At 45.6% G+C, this 20,000-nt stretch overlaps 1 protein-coding gene across 1 annotated transcript in view; it reads right to left on the bottom strand.

Moving 5' to 3' along the window:
- ipo11 (importin 11) overlaps positions 1-20,000 on the bottom strand; it is a 116,324-nt gene that overhangs the window by 41,308 nt on the left and 55,016 nt on the right. Inside the window, exons 22-24 of the mRNA XM_083674001.1 lie at positions 19,480-19,556; positions 4,380-4,459; positions 3,833-3,913 (exon numbers count right to left, since the gene is read on the bottom strand). Coding sequence (XP_083530127.1) covers positions 3,833-3,913; positions 4,380-4,459; positions 19,480-19,556 — 238 coding nt within the window. The remainder of the gene's footprint in view (positions 1-3,832; positions 3,914-4,379; positions 4,460-19,479; positions 19,557-20,000) is intronic.

Here is a 20,000-nt window from a genome sequence, read left to right as displayed (position 1 = left end):
ACTCAGAACATGCATAAAGATGAGAAGAGCCGGAGGGTTAAATTCAGCCATCCATCCATTTCTGTTCTCAGTCTGTGGAAAAATAAGGACTGGGCCTGGTTTTCAATCAGGAGGGGGACAACAGCTCCCATCGGATTTCGAGCCACTCAACAATCTTCATAGTTGTAAAATCTTTGGTACATGCCATTTCACGCCTGGTGCCGTCTCTGGCTCTCTAGATAACCATGGAGAAACAACAGCCCATGAGGTTCCCCAGGGCTGAAAACATGGCCGTTGTCAAGGTCCCTCCATTGAGGTAGTTTTGCGGTTTTGTGGAGTGTTTTCCAGATTGGTGATACACTGTAAAAAGACAATTGTACTTTCCAGTGACAGAATAGTGAACAAACTGTCAGATAACAGCACTGGGAGGGTGTGGTTCTGGGTTAGCCACATCATGACAGCTTATTAAACTCTCAAATATTATTTCCCAAGTCTTGGGGGGGCTTACGTTTCTTAATATCCATGAATTTGACCCTTTTCTAAGTCGAGTCAAGTGCTCTGTGTTATCATCACACATGGGGAATTCTGCTGCATGAATAAAACCAAATATGTCAGGAAAGAAATTTTCATCTTCCTTATAAGCATACACTTTTTTCAGATTATATATACATATATATATAGTTTTTATTAAAGGAAAAGGGTAACATGATCAAATATTCATGACCTGTCAGAACAAAGACGCATATTAAAAAGGTATCAAAGTAATTATTAAAAGCAACTGCGCTTAGCTACCTTGAAGTTAGCCGAGTTCCCTCGGTAGGAATCAAAAAGGAATCAAGACTCTACATGGAACAACTGCTCAAACTCACTTTGAAAGAGGATGAGATTGGGATGAGAAAGAGGATGAGAGAGGATGAGATTGGGTTTAGAAAGAGGATGAAAGAGGATGAGATTGGGTTTAGAAAGAGGATGAAAGAGGATGAAAGAGGATGAGATTGGGTTTAGAAAGAGGATGAAAGAGGATGAAAGAGGATGAGATTGGGTTTAGAAAGAGGATGAAAGAGGATGAAAGAGGATGAGATTGGGTTTAGAAAGAGGATGAAAGAGGATGAGATTGGGTTGAGAAAGAGGATGAAAGGGGATGAGATTGGGTTTGGAAAGAGGATGAAAGAGGATGAAAGGGGATGAGGATGAAACTGAACACTCACACTCTCCCCTTTCTTATTACATAACAATCATGATGACGCCCACACTTCATAGGAACAGATGTGTAAGCAATTCACAGTCTCAGAGCACTTTATTAGGAACACCTGTACACCTTCTCATGGTGGAGGTGGTGTAACACCTGTACACCTTCTCATGGTGGAGGAACACCTGTACACCTTCTCATGGTGGAGTGACAGTGTGGGGAATGTTTTCTTGGCACACTTTGGGCCCGTTAATACCAATCAATCATCGCTTGAATGCCACAGCCTATTTGAGTATTGTTGCTGACCATGTGGATCCCTTCATGGCCACAATTTACCCATCTTCTAATGGCTACTTCCAGCATGATGATGCACCAGGTCACAAAGCAAAAGACGTCTCAAACTGGTTTCATGAACATGACAATGAGTTCAGTGTTCTTCAGTGGCCTTCCCAGTCACCGGATCTGAATCCAATAGAACACCTTTGGGATGTGGTAGAACGGGAGATTCACAGCTTGAAAGTGCACCTGAAAAACCTGCAGGAATTGCGTGATGCAATCATGTCATCATGGACCAGAATCTCAAATGAATCTTTTCTTTGTGGAATCAACGCCACGAAGAACTGAGGCTGTTTTGAGAGCCAAGGGAGGCCCTACCCAGTATTAGTATAGTGTTCTAATAAAGAGCAGAGGGAGGCCCTACCCAGTATTAGTATAGTGTTCTAATAAAGGGAGGCCCTATCCAGTATTAGTATAGTGTTCTAATAAAGGGAGGCCCTACCCAGTATTAGTATAGTGTTCTAATAAAGGGAGGCCCTACCCAGTATTAGTATAGTGTTCTAATAAAGGGAGGCCCTACCCAGTATTAGTATAGTGTTCTAATAAAGGGAGGCCCTACCCAGTATTAGTATAGTGTTCCTAATAAAGGGAGGCCCTACCCAGTATTAGTATAGTGTTCTAATAAAGGGAGGCCCTACCCAGTATTAGTATAGTGTTCTAATAAAGGGAGGCCCTACCCAGTATTAGTATAGTGTTCCTAATAAAGGGAGGCCCTACCCAGTATTAGTATAGTGTTCTAATAAAGGGAGGCCCTACCCAGTATTAGTATAGTGTTCCTAATAAAGGGAGGCCCTACCCAGTATTAGTATAGTGTTCTAATAAAGGGAGGCCCTACCCAGTATTAGTATAGTGTTCTAATAAAGGGAGGCCCTACCCAGTATTAGTATAGTGTTCTAATAAAGAGTAAAGGGAGGCCCTACCCAGTATTAGTATAGTGTTCTAATAAAGGGAAGCCCTACCCAGTATTAGTATAGTGTTCCTCATACAGTGCTCGGCGAGTGTACATATTGATTGAGTTTACTCAGATTAAGCTAGTATCAAGAGAGACAAACCAACACACTGATCTAATCAATTGACAAAAGTGATAACTGCAGCAACAAGTAACTGAAAGGAGGTCAAGGAGGAACAACACTTCAACACTTCCGTTACCGCGCTCGGGGAACTGGCAACGGCTGACATCTTTTCAGACTCATTTGCTGTAGAGACATCCGTAGAGTATGCCTTAATTACATTGTGTGTCATTAGCAGCTTGTGCATAACCCCTTAGCCTTCTTTCTAACTGTTGCTGCCCTTCTTTGGTTCTGTCGTGTGTGTGTGTGGCGTGTGTGTGTGTGTGGCGTGTGTGTGTGTGTGTGAGTGTATGTGTGTGTGGGGGGGGGGGGTGTGTGTGGGTGTGTGGGTGTGTGTGTGTGTGTTTGTGTGTGTGTGTGTGTGTGCGACAGAGAGAGACAGGACTGCTTCACAGATGAGGGATATCACAGCCTGAGGTTGAGGAGGATGTGAGGATGTGAGGTTGAGGAGGATGTGAGGATGTCCTTGAGGTGATGACATTTGAGGATGTGCTGCAACTTGCCAGGGAGGGTCTCCCTCTCCCTCCTCGGGTGAGAGCGGGGGAGGAGAGGGGAGAGAGAGAGAGAGAGAGAGAGAGAGAGAGAGAGAGAGATGAAGGGAGAAAGGGAGAAAGAGTAATATAGAGAGCAGTGATACTCAATCCTGGTCCTGGAGAGCCGCAGTGGGTACAGATTTGGCTCCAGCCCTGGGCTCTCACACCTGATTGAACTAATCAACTGATCTTCAAAATCTGGATTCGCTGAATCAGGTGTGTTAGGGCTGAGCTGGGACAAAAAACTGCAGCAGTGCAGATCCCCAGGACCAGGATCACTGACACAGAGTAAGACTGAGTGAAGAGATGAGGAAGGGAGGGAGAGGCGAGGGAGGGAGGGAGAGGCGAGGGAGGGAGGGAGATATAGGAGGGGATACGAGTTAAGGGAAAGGGAGAGGGAGGAGGAGAGAAGGGAGGGAAAGATGAAAGGAGAGGAGTGGGATACAAAGTAGGAGAGGGAGTGAGGAAGGAATGCAGAATTAAAGAAGACAAGTCATCATCTTCTTCTTCCCTGGTGTGATCAAGGGCGAGGCTCCAGGAAGTACAGAGTGAATAACAAGGACCCCCCCCCCCCCCCCCATGTGGGTAGAGTGCCTACAGAGAAGTGCCCGCACACACACAGATGCAATGGTAACAGGACCATGTTGTATTTTTCATAGAACAGACAGCTAATTTCTGGTACACACACACACACACACGCACACGCGCGCGCACACACACACTACCTTCAGCACTTGGACCTGTCCCTCATTGGTGATGTCTTTGAGCAGATCACAGAACGATCTACACAGCGCTTCAGCATAGTTCTGTGTAGAGAGAGAGAGAGAGATAGAGAGGGAGAGAGGGGTTTAGATGGACACATTTAAATGTGTGTGTGTGTGTGTGTGTGTGTGTGTGTGTGTGTGTGTGTGTGTATACAGTACCAGTCAAAAGTTTGGACACACCTTCTCATTCAATGGTTTTTCTTTATTTTTTTTATTATTTTCTACATCGTAGATTAATATTGAAGACATCAAAACTATGAAGGAACACATATGGAATTATGTAGTAAACAAATATGGTTTATATTTTAGATTCTTCAAAGTAGCCACCTTTTGCTTTGATGACAGCTTTGCACGCTCTTGGCAAGGTGTGTCCAAACTTTTGAGTGGAGCCCTCACCTGTAGGAACTCTGTGGCAGACAGGTAGATGTAAGGTGTGTCCTAACCTTTGAGTGGTACTGTATGTGTACTGTATGTGTACTGTAGGTGTACTGTATACTGGAGCCCTCACCTGTAGGAACTCTGTGGCAGACAGGTAGATGTAAGCGTTAACTATCTGGAAGCATGTCCTCAGGTTCTCTGAGCTCATTTCTGCAACAGACAAACAGATGTTATTGATTAGAGAGAGAGAGAGAGAGAGAGAGGGAAATACGGAGAGAAGAGGGAGAGAGAGAAGGAGAGAGAGAGAAGGAGAGAGAGAGAAGGAGAGGTGAGGAGAGAGAGAGAGAGAGAGTAGGACGAGAGAGGGGGGGTACTGTGGAAAGAAATACACAGCATTTAATAAAAGGTGTATTACTGTGGACTACTATAGGAGTAACGTGGACAACCTGGATCTGGCTCAACAGAACAGCCCTTCCATCTAGTAGCTATGACAACCATATGACCACATATTATTATATGATATACTATTATTTATATTATTATATGATATTACATTCAACCAACCCGGCTACTGCAGGAGGTGGAAAAATCACTTCCAAAGATCACATCTCACATTTAGATGTCATTCAGCACACCCAGTAACCCAGTCAACCCAGTAACCCAGTCAGCCCAGTTACCCAGTCAGCCCAGTTACCCAGTCAACCCAGTAACATGATCCATCTCAATATTCCAGTAGTAAATCATTTCTGGCATGAGTCTCTCTCTCATGTTTTTCCCAGATGTGTGGCCTCCACGTCTGTATTAATAGAGATAGGAGTTATGCAGGCCAGGATTTATTAATGATGTCTTCCCCAGGGTATATAAATGTACTTCATCATGCACAGATGCAAGCAGGAACCATCTAAAAAACCGGCACTTAGAAGCTCTCCTACACAGCTGTGTGTGTTTCTGTGTGTGTGTGTGTGTATGTGTGTGTGTGTTTCTGTGTGAGTGTGTGTGTCCATAATATACCCCTCAGAGAGACAGGGGATAAGACAAATGTATCTATAAAGGACTCATCTGCAATCGGTGGTAACTAGCCCCGACACTGACATCCCGCTGATGGTTGAGGCTCTGCCTGGAGGTCTGTGGGATCGTATCCTAGACCTCTACTGGAGGGCAACTTCCACCGAGAGAGATTCAACACAACGCGAGCGCTTCAGAGCTTCAGATACAGCACAGAAACATCAAAGTCCTACAATCCCATTAGAATTCATACACAGAAATTAGCATTTTTCCAAAGGATGTATTTACTGCCACTAGGGAACTAATACTTGAGGATACAACAACACCGGGTCCCCACTGTTTCTGTATTCAGCAACCAAAAGACAAAGAAAACTAGCTAAGTCGAGATAGTGGCGAGGCCTGTTATGTAATCCATTTGCATCGCAGCAGACTGTTGCTCAATGTTGTATTACTACTACTGTACGTGATTGGCGGATTATTTTTGCATATCCCAGTTGTTGTTCTTGTTTTTGTTCCCCAGAGAGATGTAACCCTGTTACTAGCAAAACAGTGAGGACATCCACAGAGCAGTGCCTCTGTGTGTGTGTGCGTGCGTGTGTGTGCGTGCGTGCGTGCGTGCGTGCGTGTGCGTGTCTGTGTCTGTGTGTGTGTGTGTGTGTGCGTGTCTGTGTCTGTGTCTGTGTGTGTGTGTGTGTGCGTGTGTCTGTGCGTGTGCGTGTGCGTGTGCGTGTGTGTCCTGGAGAGGGTGACTTTGGGGATCAGGGCGGGCTGCTGTGATGATGGCTCCTCACCCAGCGACAGAGGAGGTGACAGATAAGAGAGGGAGAGGAGGAGGAGGAGGAGGAGGAGGAGGGATGGAGGGATGGAGGAGGAGGAGGGGTGGAGGGATGGAGGAGGAGGAGGGATGGAGGGATGGAGGGATGGAGGAGGAGGAGGGGTGGAGGGATGGAGGAGGAGGAGGGGTGGAGGGATGGAGGAGGAGGAGGGATGGAGGGATGGAGGAGGAGGAGGGGTGGAGGGATGGAGGAGGAGGAGGGGTGGAGGGATGGAGGAGGAGGAGGGATGGAGGGATGGAGGAGGAGGAGGGGTGGCTGAGTAGAGGACAGGTAGAGAAGGAGAGGTAGAGCAGAGGTAAACAAGGGAAGGAGGGGGGAGGGGGTGGACCAAAGCTGACTATTATCTGTAGTTAAACACATAAAGGGGTTGTGTGTTATGTGTGTTATAGGTGGGTGAGTGTGTGTGTGAGAGTGAGTGAGTGAGTGTGTGTGGGTGTGTGTGTGTGTAATAGTCAGTGGTCTCTTTCCTGGATTGCCGTGAGGAGGGTCTGAGGAATGAGCAGTGATGTGGAGTGGTAGGGGGGGCTGATCCTAATGCCAGACTTCAACCCTTCTGTCTGTCTGTCTGTCTGTCTGTCTCACACACACACACACACACACACACACACACACAGGGGGAGTCTAGACTGACAGTAATACACAGTGGCAGGGTAATTGATCCTGACACCTGGAATAGCTGTTTGCTTCCACCCCCACGTTACCCACTGTGCCACCCACCCCCTGACCCCACTGGGGGAGAGAGACGGGGGGGGGGGGGGGGGGGGTGGCACCACACAGACCGACCGACAGACCGACAGACACAGACATACACACAAAGCGAGCCAGACCCAAGCATAAGGGACCACACCGGAGAGAAGACAATCCTGTAAGTGTCAGTTTAAATAAATCTGTCGTTTTTAAACACAAACTAGTCTTGTATTATATTCCAGTCCTGCACTTTGGTTTGTTGTTTTTGGAGGCAGTGTTTCTCAGCCGGCCCCTCTTAGTGTACTGTGGGGACTGGTTAAATCTTGGAGTAGCTCTGAGCTGTTGTGGCTACCTCTACTCTCCAGGTGTCTCTGTGTGTGTGTGTGTGTGTGTGTGTGTTCACAAGGCAGCGAGGGAACCCAGATCACACACACCTTCAGCTGAGTTAAACATTTGAACCCACGTACAGACACACGCACGCACAGCAAACTGACATAAAGGGGGGCCCAATACTATCTTGTGCTCCTACAAAATGTAATGTAGCTTAAATGATACTATCCATTAACAGAAAACAACATAAGTCTACAGGTTGAGGGCATCTTCAGCAGGACTAAGCTTCAAATGAATAAAGGATGTGAATACACATCAAAAATGTAATCTAATTTGACCCATCTGATGCACTCAGGAACTAATAATGTTAATGTATGCATTGATGCACTCCATCCATCTGCCGTGCACAGACAGGTAATGAAGATAATGTAATTCCTACCATCAACTATTTGCACAGGTAGTTAATGTATGCAAGAGGGCTATTTAGTCAGCCCCTCTAGCTGATGAATATTTATGAAATCAAAGGCAAAGGACAACATCGGAGCAACCTAAGGGTAGACAGCAGCAACCGCGTCTGTGCTGTTTGTGTGTGCGTGCGTGCGGGTGTGCGTGTGTGTGCGTGCGGGTGTGCGTGTGCGTGTGCCTGTGTGTGTGTGTGTGTGTGTGAGCTGCAGAGATACAGACCATCTAATTAGTTCCATATTGATTTTGCGTGCTTGCCATTTTACACATCACAGTACAGTTAATCACAAGGGATAAAGTTAGGCACATTGCCTAACAACACAGTGTGTGTGGTGTGTGTGTGTGTGTGTGTGTTTATCCATTTACACACATGGTGAGAGTTTATCACCAACATTGGGTGATAAATCTACATCACCCACAATCACTACACATCAAGCCAACTCCAGTTAGAATTACCACTGAGTTGGACGCACCGTAACTTTTCTATTGGTTTCCACTGTGAATGAGATTCCACTCCTGTCTCACACAGATCATAAACACTGTAAGTTACCCTCATAAAGGGAGCTCTCTCACACACTCACTTAATGTCTCTACGTTATAGCCCAGAGAAGACTAGACATTTATGGATTTTTAGCTAGGTTTTTTTTTAGCACAGACACGGAGAGGAAAACTAACTTTGGGCTGTTTCGTAGGAGGAAGCGAGTGGAATCAGATGATGTAACATTTTGAAGAGAATGTGTGTGTGTGTGTGTGTGTGTGTGTGTGTGTGTGTGCGCGCACGCGCATGCGTGCGGCTGGATGCTTTTCTGTGTGTGTGTGTGTGTGTGTGTGTGTGTGTGTGTGTGGATTCCCCTGACAGTTCTCTTGAACTCGGTAGAAATCCACTGTATCCACCAAACCAAGCAGGAACAGACAATAGGGCAAAAGCCCAACTTTGTGTTGTGTTCCCCAAAGAATTCATTACACAACGACTGTAGACTAGTTTTCAACTTCTTCCAGAAACTCTATAACTGGGGTTGATTGAACAGGGACCAAAATCCCACAGACATAACTCCCTCTCCCTCCCTCTCCCCTCAGGGCGTCAGCATGCGGTTTTAAAATAAGACGGCTAAATTGCAACGTTCAGTTCATAGTTGTGCAAGAAGCCTGTGTCATACATTAGAACTAAATCAATTTTTACCACAAAAGTGCTCCCTTAAGACGCCATAGAATAACCGCCAGAGCAACAGTACACACACGCGCACAAGTGCACATTCTCCACAAATTGGAGCTTGAGGGATTTTGAATAATGAGAAATCACCCCTAGAGCGACAGCTGATCTGAATATTTAATCTCTACTGAACTCCGAGCTTATTGAACGTAATTTAAGAGTTTCTGAAATCCAGCTGCAAAAAAACTCTCTACATCCCTATCGGCCTGCAGATACGGAGAAGTGCCGCAGGGCAAACAAAGAAGGACCCCCGACTGGGCAGCAGCCGGCTACGCCTGTGGGCTAAGTGAGAGAAATTATGCCTGTTTAAAATAGCAAAATAACAAAAAAAGAATGACTCATGACATGGATCTTTACGAAAACCATTTCTCTAATTGACGATGACATAATCATATGCGAAGTCGAGTGACACTGGGATTGGAGATTAACGATACTTTACTGAAGAAACTCGTAGAGGTGAATGGTTTTCCATTGACAGTGAAAGAAGCTAAAAGCAGCACCAAGGTGAAAAGTCATTTCTGACTTATCATCGATTAAAGAGACGCTACAAGAAGCTAAGAGAAGCTACAATGTTTTGTATTTTCGTTTTTTTTAAAACCCTCGTTTTGGGGCTGGACGATTACCTCAGAACCCATAGTATATCAGTGCCAACTTTTGAAGCAGCAGTACAAGTTTCATTTTCAGAAATGAGTGTTTATGACATTGGCCTTTATGGAATCCACACGCTTATTACGTTTCGAGCTGTAGGCTGAAATCATACAATTCTAGCATCACTTTAAGGGGAGGAATGAGAGCTCTGCTTGCTTCCATTGTTCACCGAAAGGTTGATTCTGGCAGCAACAAATACAGAAATGATTGACGGTGGGAGTAAACTAATTGCCTTTTTAAAGCTTATTCTCTCCTCCTTTCGATCAAATTACACCCAGAGAGGGAAAATGCACTTTGGAACGCACTGGGAACTGAAGGAGACAAAGTGTTGAAATAGAATGTGCAGAGAAGGGATTCTCAATATTACAGTAAGTGATAATTGGACGGCAGAGATCAGGAAAGGGGGGAATAACGAGGAGAAAATAAAAGCTAATAAAAAAGAGGGATCATCTTCATGGCCTGTAGAACCATTATGGACAAATTGGGGAAACGGTGTCTTATGATTAAAAAAAGGCACATGAGCCCCTCGGCAATCAGCATACAACACATTTCAGTGGTAGACATGCTGCTCACAGGTGATTTAACGCTCCGATGTACACAATCCACTCTTCAATTAAACCATTCCTCCCAGCCACATGTGATCAAGAGTAACCTCGTTGAGACCAGGCATTCGCAGTTCAGAAAGCCTTTCGCTGAAAGTAGCTACTACTTTAGTGACGCCTCGACAAACCAATCAAATGCCTTGCTTGAGTGAAGCAAGAAAAGAAAAAAGAAAAGAAAAGAGAATTCCTTCAGTTTTTCCTTCAGGTTCTCTTACATTTCTGGGTCTTGCAAGCTAGCACGGGCAACAGCTCTCTGCAAAACAGTCCTTCCCAGTCAAAAAAAGACACACATAAAAACAAGCAACCATTCTGTTGGCAATGTTGTTGGAATGTAACATCCAATGAAATTGCGAGCACATTCTCCCATCGCTCTGTCCAGTTCAATCCAAGCCAGGTCGGCTAATCTAACATTCTCCAGACCTCCAAAGGAGGCGTGAGAACGACGTGGTTGGGAGGTATGGCTACACAAGACTAGATCAACAGTACAGCACGCGTCTGTTAAACCACGAAGATTCTGCCATTGGAGCAGAAGGCTATTTTCTCCAGTACAGTAATTACATATCCAAGAGTTACTGCTTGGGCAGAGGCATCCTTTTCTGTGGCTCAGAGGCCCACATATGGACATAAGTCCTGGAAGAATACTTACACACTACATAGTGAACAATCTTCCATCTCATATATAACAACCTCCCACTTAGCATACAGAAGAACGGAACTTTATATTACCACAGATGTGTATTGATTTCCCTCACAGGTGATGGATGGTCTACCCTGGGAGAGATGATGGCTGCTCATGCCGGGCTGAGTTATTACAACGGGAGGTATTGCAGGAACTCCTCCAGGGGGATCCATGGGCATGGATATGGATACAGTAGATAAATGCCACCAGACTGAAACAGTATTTAGCACACTGCAGCACAGCGGCTGGGTCTCAAATGAGGCCACATTTCGCAAACACGGTAAAAGTGGAGATATCTATGAGTAAGGAAACACTATGTCAATATTTCTAGCAAAGTTTGCAAACTGAACCACTAGAATAATAACTAGAATAATAACTGTAATCTCAAAAGCTGGCCAAAATCTCTCCAGGTACCTAACTTTTGACAATTGATTGAGTGGATTAGACTCATAGTTGGGGCTTTGCTAAGAATTGATGTTAAGCCCTACGGCGGATGTCTGAAAAGGTTACAAAACCATCTCTCTCATCTTGTCTCCAGTGATTGGTACAAGCAAATGCATGTGATGAATGCGCAAGTGTGGCTACATTTCTGATGGAAAGAGCTCCACCTGGGGAGGAAGGGAAGGCTGAGGCCCGAGGTCAACAAAGTTGCTGTTGAGACGTCTCTTTCCCACGAAGCCCTAATGACTCCTCATGGTCAATAGAGACAATGTGTGGTAGAGCTCTCCCACAGCCTGCGGCCCTCTCCGATCTCTGTGATTAGCATATATGCAAAACCTGCTGAAACTTCCATCAACCTGTTCATTTAGACACATCCACATCCCTGCTTTAATCACACGCAGCAGAACCCTGGGAGGTGAATGCCTGTTCCTGACACTCTCTTCCCCCCTCCCTCCCTCTCTCCCTCTCTCTTCCACCCTCTCTCTCCCACCCTCTCCTCCTCTCTCTCCCACCCTCTCTTCCTCTCTCTCCCACCCTCTCCTCCTCTCTCTCCCACCCTCTCTTCCTCTCTCTCCCACCCTCTCCTCCTCTCTCTCCCACCCTCTCTTCCTCTCTCTCCCACCCTCTCCTCCTCTCTCTCCCACCCTCTCTCTCTCTCTCTCTCCCACCCTCTCCTCCTCTCTCTCCCACCCTCTCCATCGTCTGCCCTGCTGATAAGCTGTGCACATAGCAATATCCTCCAGGCGAGAGTTCTGTATGAATATCAATACGAGAGAGAGGAAAAAAGAATGAATGGAATAAAATATTGAGTTCCTAAGGTTCAGGGGTAGGAAGGACAGCAGAGTGGCATCTAAAGCTATACATTCGATGAGGCTGTCATCATTTTCTCTCTCACTAATGTGTGTGAATGAAAGGGGGCGAAGGATTCAATGTGTGAATACCAAGAGCCTGTCAAAATGTCCAGCTATCGAAAGTAAACTGAGCATGTCTCAATAGAACAGCCAGAACTCCATCTAGGACAGCTACAGGGTGCATTGACAAGGCAAAACTCTTGGATTACAGTATTTACTTTCCTTTAAAACACACAGTTCGGTCTTTAAATTGGAATCCATTTTATATCCAACTCCAGTGCACAATGTATGCATGTATGTTTCTGACCATCTGCACTCAAAGCAGACATTCTGTTCGTTGATGAGTCAAAGGTCGTTAATGAGTTTCTGTACAGGCGAAAATCACAAAAACGACGCAAACTGTCGGCGGTGATCTTTGAAGTGATCACAGCTGTTGAGATGAGGCAGGATTTCTTACTGCTAATTGTCTAAATATCTCATCATGTGTTCCTCACACCTTTACACCACCTCTCTAAAGTGTTCCAGATGAATCTCTTAAAGTGCTTCCCTTTTAAAAGACGCCTGTGTGTCCTGTGGTAGAGTAGATGTGACATTTTCCCGCTTCCTCTATGTGTTTCTCTCCTCTCACCTTTTCTTCTCTGCCTCCATCTCGCCCTCTCCTCTCTCCCCCCGTCTCAATCTCCCCCGTCTCTAGCCCATGCTGTACCATCAAAGGAGAGACAAAAGCCAGACGGAATCTGCAAAGGCCTAGCTTCATGCCTTTCCAACACATTTGAAATCAAATAAAGTCAAATGTTACAAAACATCCCTAGGTACAGCGTTATTGATCAAGTCTTTAGGCGACAGCTGCCAAGGCATTGATTAAACCATTCGTATCAGATTCCAACAGGCCCTGTGTATATGCAAGTTGGAGTGTGTGGCTGGGGTGGACCATCTGCTGTTGGCAATGTTCTCTCCTTTACTCTGCATCAGAACAGAGGTGCCTTTCAATGGGGCATTCCTATATCTAACCCTAACCCTAACAGTCGGGAACAGACTAACCCTAACCCTAACAGTCGGGGACAGACTAACCCTAACCCTAACAGTCGGGAACAGACTAACCCTAACCCTAACAGTCGGGGACAGACTAACCTTAACCCTAACAGTCGGGAACAGACTAACCCTAACCCTAACAGTCGGGAACAGACTAACCCTAACCGTCGGGAACAGACTAACCCTAACCCTAACAGTCGGGGACAGACTAACCCTAACAGTCGGGAACAGATTGGAACAGATTGTGTTACAGTGGTTTTGTGTTCGGGTTAATTCACTGAGAACAAACTCAACTAAAGTAAGAGAAGGATTTTGGGTGATTAACCACAGCAAGCAAACAAGACTAAAAAAGTATGAAAACTGAAGATTAAACAAGACATTTAAAAAAAAAAAAAAACACGCTGTAAAAACGAAATGAAAAACATTGATCTTGGGCAATCTTCAAAGGCAATCTCAACCTGAAACCAAAACCAATGGGAACAATTGGGAAAAATCAATTTCAATGATGGGATCCTGGGAGTCAAAGATATTTGCACTCACATTTGTAAAAACAAGGGCAAGGACAGTTCATCATCAAACAAAACGCAACACTTTTAATCTGCCTTCCTTTGGAATGTACAGAGCGCCATTCGTAGCGTTATTGTTCACAGTGAAGTGCTTGCCAGCATGACTTCAACCAAAGACACGCAGAGGCCTCAAAGTGTAGTGGGCAGAAGAAGATCAGAGAGAGGGGGGGGGGGGTCACAGCGTGATGACAAAGTGCCAGAGTACCTCGTTGACACTCCTACGCTCTACACTGCTACACTCCTTACTACGCGCCGGCCTAGCGGCCTAGCAGCCTTTTCTCCACAGAGAGAGACGACCTCAGCAGCCTCGTAGAGACGCACAGCGCTGCCGCTCATTACAGAGGCTCCCCAACAGAGGCTCCCCAACAGAGGCTCTCCAACAGAGGCTCTCCAACAGAGGCTCCCCAACAGAGGCTCCCCAACAGAGGCTCCACAACAGAGGCTCTCCAACAGAGGCTCTCCAACAGCGCCGGCAACAATGTGGCCCGGAGTAGCTTCAGAGTTAGCCAGCAGGAAAAGTGCACGTCCTGTAGAGCCAAAGTCAAAGAGGAAGTAGGAAAAAGGAGAACGCATGGCTCAGCAAAGGGATGGAGAGGTGTGGAGAGATGGCGTACAGCGCGAATGGATTGGAGACCCTGACCTATCTGCGAACGCTGCCATTTTGGATCAACGATTTGTACAAATGAGATCTCTTTCATCACATCATGTGGCAACCTGGCAAGATAAGGCGCTTCACTTTGTCAATGCATTCACTACCTTGACTCTCCTTCCACTCCGCCTAGTGCCACTCACATCTGTAGGCATGTGCTATCTGACGCTAATTGGTATGCTGGTGCGGTACTGCATGTGATCGGTAAAGATGAGCATCTGTTCGGTTGTATTCCACCAATCAACATATCATAAACCAGCAATTTAAGCGGATGCTCGAGCGGTTATCAAATGCTCAGATGTAACGAAGAGCCAAAGAGAAATGGAACCCAGTCTGCCCCCCCCCCCCATCCCTCCAGTCTGCCCCCCACCCCACCCCTGTTGCTGCAGAAGCTGAGAATAGCTCCATTTCACTAGGTAGGCCCATCTCATGTTAAAGGCACGGGCTGCTCTCTGACAGTCTAATTACTGAATGTTCTGCTCCAGTTTAGCAGAGATAAAGCATGGCATCATTATCACACAGGCCAGGCCGCACACCGGGCCGGCCAACCACAGCCCCACTGACACGGGCTCACTGCCCCACATTCCTCACGCTTTTTCCACTGATCAAAAAAGTACGACCAGAAAAAAACTCAGCTGAAAGGATGGGAGGGGGTAATAATGACAGACCCGAGCATGGTGGGAAAAAGAAAAAAAAGAAAAAACTAAGGCCATAAGAATTTTTTCTCTGTGTTCAATTATAAATGCATGTAAATAAACGCACACGGGCGGGTTGATGAATTATGCCCTGTCTGTCATGTTTCATATGAAAGGACGGAGGGGCGTATGCTTTCATAGTGTGCTAATTTGTTCTTACCAGCCATCAACACTTCTGAGAGATGTAAGCCTCTCAACAGCACAGCTTTGTATTTCCCTCACAGGACTTGCATGGAGTCACATGGGTCTCATTCTGGGCTGCTGTGTGGTGTGAGTGGCAATCATTTTTAATGGAACCAAGCAAACACATAGCCGCTATGCCTACAATTTCTTCAGCAGCTAAAATATGAAAAATAACTGAAAAATAGACACTCTAATTACCAAGTCCCCACATTTGCAGGATATGAAATATGACAAAAAATATTACTGCGGAAATATGCATAGCTCATGAATTGCCCCTCTGTAAATGAGAAAAAAATTAAAAAGCCAACAAAACAGCAGTACTAATATGCAAACGGAAAGTACAAGCCATGACACTGGGGAATAACATTAATTCAGCCACCGCGGTACGGAGAATGGCTGACATTTAAAAAACAGAATTGAAATCCCTATTTATAAGCCCTATTTATTCTATTAATTTATACATTTCCTGGATTGAGGCCTGCTACCGCCTGATGTAATGAGTTGGCCACTGACTAATGAGGGTCGGGCTGTTGTGAAATTCATTACGTTCTCTGAAGAACCTGTCACACTTTCCATTAAGGCTAGCATACCCCAGTGGGAGCGATGATAGATAGATAGATAGATAGAGAGATAGATAGAGAGAGAGAGAGAGAAAAGGAGGAGTGAAGGATGCGGCCAGCCTGTAAAAAATATTTTTCTTTCACCTGGCTGCCTTATAATTTTGATTTGATTTTGAAGTCCACTTAGGATAAGTAAATCGGGTTAACTTAATCTTAAGTCTAGTCAACTTCATAAAGTAAGAGGGCTTTCCGAAGAGGGTTCTGAATCATTAACAACCCCTACCCTCTGTGCAATGGGGCTTTCACAAGGTGAATGAGTACTCATGATCAGGATATCTTTATGGAAGCATGGTTGTGGTGACAGCCGTAACAAGGACATCACCGGTGTATGGAACACAGGGAGAACACGATAGGGAGAACCGGTTCAGGCTGATCCACGGCCGTTAATATGGACTTAATTAAGCGACCGGGGAGATTTCTTGACAGGCGTTTAGGAGCTTAAACACAGAGTGAGGCTCTTAATGGATGACGCCTGACTGGGGCGTCAAACAGACCGATCTGAAAAGCCTTTCATGAGATGCTGTCATCGGGCTACATTAGCAATGTTACGCCATTTATAATGGGTGGTGGAGGAAATGGGTTTTCCAATAGATGAAGTCCAAGAAAATCAATTTGAGGAAACACAAAAAATAATAACTAAATAAGCGTAATGGGCCAAGAAGAGGCCCTATGCTAGCATGCTAGCATGCTAGCAGGCTGTTTAAATGCCACGGCGCTGCTTTAGACCCGGCTAGCTTATAACACAGAGAAGGGGCCGGCAGTGACAGCTGTGGTGGATGGAACAGTACATGTTCCTTGCCAGGTTTGACAAGCCGGAGCAGTTATTTACAGCATGCCATTCATAAAACATGAGCCAGGCTGTGGGCCTATGTGGGTAACAGGGGAGGCCTTCCCAAGGCCTCTTCACCCCCACTACCCCCCCTGTACTAACCCTTCACCCCAACCCTTGAGGCCTCTTCACCCCCACTACCCCCCTGTACTAACCCTAACCCTTGAGACCTCTTCACCCCCACTACCCTCCCTGTACTAACCCTAACCCTTGAGACCTCTTCACCCCCACTACCCCCCTGTACAAGTTCTCTCCTGTTAATAAATAATAAGAAAAAGAAAAAGAAAAAAAGAAATTGGCTTCTGGTATTGTGACTGCCAATGGCCCCTGGTCTGAGCATTGATTACTTTATCTTATGATGACTGATGGACAGATGATTCACTTACTTAAACAAATGTATTTGTTGGAAGTCGCTTTGGATAAAAACGTCTGCTAAATGCCATAAATGTAAATGTAAATGTAAATGTAAATGTAATGGGAGGAACTAGTACAGCGGCTTATAATGAACTACTGAATATCATGAATATTCTTCTATAATGGATTATCAAATCAACTACAATGGATATTTTTCTTTTCGTGTGCAGAAGATGGGACTCAAAGCCACAGGAGGAACGCTATGAATGTAATCTCACCTCTCGACTGAGATTCTGGGGACCGAGTTCAGCAATTCCACACTTCCCTCGCCCGTCACGACCCTCCTCTTCTGCTGTTTGCGACCCGATTTGCACACGTTGCACAAAAAGGAAAGGTGGAGTTTGGTGAAGAGGTGACCGATGCCGTTGTTTCACAGGTGAGCAGCGTGCATTCAATTCTAAATCAAATCCTCCAGTTGAAACACCTCCTCAAGTCCTCTGTTCGTTGATGGAATCTGTGACGCTGGTAGAGTTGGCCAGATGCAGCCGCCTCACATCCCCAAATTGCATTGGGTGTGTCGTCAGACTCTCCATTTAAGAGTCTGACTTAGTGAGTTGACTATGAATCAGACTACAGCATATGCTACTAAACTAATGCTACTAAACAACTATTAAACTAAAAAACACCTAAAAAAACACTAAAAAACACTCTCAGATTTTCTGATTTCAAATATGAATTGGACTGAATAGACTGGTGTTGATATTATCTTCAAAAGCTTGGACACACCTTCTCATTCAATGGTTTTTTTTTATTTTTTTTATTATTTTCTACATTGTAGATTAATATTGAAGACATCAAAACTATGAAGGAACACATATGGAATTATGTAGTAAACAAAAAAGTGTTAAACAAACCAGAATATGGTTTATATTTTAGATTCTTCACAGTTTTTGCTTTGATGACAGCTTTGCACACTCTTGGCAAGTTTGTGTCTAAACTTTTGACTGGTGCTGTATATTGTAGTGTGAATGTGGATGTGTTGAGTGTGAAATCATTTGTACATTTTCTTTTCTTTTTTTTTAACAGGGAAGGATGACATGGACTGTCAGTGTGCACTGCAAGGTCGTCTGAAAGGTAATCCATCTGCTATCCATTTATCCCTCCCTCCCATCCATCCATCCATCCAATCATCCAATCATTATCCTCCATCCATCCATCCATCCAATCATCCAATCATTATCCTCCATCCATCCATCCATCCATCCAGAGTTGCCCTCCGAACTGCAGCAGTCAGCGATGTGATGGAGTGTACCACTGAGCCAGTTCAATCTCCACACACACACACAGACACTACAAGGACACTGACATGGGCCTGATTTCCTGATTCCCTACTATAGCACTGAATCAATACCGTTCCTCTTCACACAACAGCCCACAACCCTGGTCAATAAGGGCCCATGGTCCAAGTTGGAGGATTTACCTTCCATCAGCCACCGGCCCAAACAAGACGACAGGCAGTCGATATGAAACCTCTGGCCTTGAAGGCATTCCAGGAGCGTGACAGAACCAGTTGGGCTCGGCCCGGGCTGGGCTGGGCTATATCACAGAATGATACTAAATCACAACCTCACTAAGTGAAAGTACTGGAAGAGATTTGTCAAACTATACCCCTGAAGATGTGGATTGTGTTTCAGATGAAAACTAGACTACAACAATTCCAGTTGTCTTTTCCTGTGATTAAACCTTTCACAGCATGAGGGAATGCTATGTATTACTGCCCACTGGCACAGGAGATGTAATACTATGGCCTTTTGACCCAGCTTACCCATTTTTAGCAGCACTGATTATAGGTTTGGACAGTGCTGACTAAAAAGGTTAAAGTAGTCTCTACAATTACATCTCTTATGCAGCAAATTGTCACTGCCATAAACCCAGATTATAGTGTGCAGAAAACCAAAAATGGCAAATATGACACTGCTCTCGCAGACATTCCATGTCCACCTTTCAGGGCACTCCAAAAGTGAAACATAGAAAACTCTCTCTCTCTCTCTCTCTCCCTCCCCTCTATGCTCTCTCTCTCTCCCTCCCTCTCTCCCTCCCTCCCCTCCATGCTATCTGTCTGTCCATCATCACACGGTCATTCATATTCTTGGCCCCGCCTCCGCCTCCTCCTCTCATCACCAGTCCGGTTGTTTCTCAAATGTAATTATTTCATGGCCATGATCATCATCTTCATCATGCAGCATCATCAACAGAATCACCAATATCATTATGGTAATCAACCACTACCCTTATTACCACAAGCATAATCATCAAAATCATCATAATCAAAATCATTACAATCAGAAATCATCAACCTGAAACTCCACACTTCCTATTTATACACCAACTTCATTGGCAAGCCCAATGACAGGGAGAATGACTAGGCTAATCCTCGAGCTGCCTTGTGTGAAGTGTGGACCACTAAATCCCTCTCAGTCTGGAGTCTGGGTGACTCAGTCTGCTGAAGGACTTCAGGACAGGATCATCATACACATGAGGAAACACTCACCCAGCAGAGCTGACATGTTCTGGAAGATTCTTAGCAGCTCTGGGGTAATGGCTGGACTGTTCTCCAACGTCACCAACCTGGAGGGAGGGGAGGGAGGGAGGGAGGGAAGGGAGGGAGGGAAGGGAGGAAGGAAGGGAAGGAGGGAGGTAGGGAGAGAAGGGAGAGGGAGAGGAGGGTGGAAGGGAGGGAGGGTGGAAGGGAGGGAGGGAGGGAAGGGAGGGAGGGAAGGGAGGAAGGAAGGGAAGGAGGGAGGGAGGGAGAGGAAGGGAGGAAGGACGGGAGGAAGGACGGGAGGAGCAAAGTTAGCATCACAACACCACTCAGGGCTACTGTAACAGGAGCAGAGGCAAACCAGCCAACCTCGTTTGAGAAGCTGAGTCCATGGGCACGACGCTGGCAACAGAACCCCAAGGCAATGACATGATTGTGAGAATGCAAATCAGTCACGGAACGCTAACTGCCAATAGGGGGAACGGTTTTGCTAGACTTTATCTAAAACTCTTGGCTGGGGCAAAACATAC

The sequence above is a fragment of the Argentina silus genome (assembly GCF_951799395.1).
Source record: "Argentina silus genome assembly, chromosome: 7".
Classification (NCBI taxonomy): Eukaryota; Metazoa; Chordata; class Actinopteri; order Argentiniformes; family Argentinidae; genus Argentina; species Argentina silus.
The sequence above is the reverse complement of the archived record's forward strand: the minus strand, read 5'-3'. Positions and strand labels throughout refer to the sequence as shown.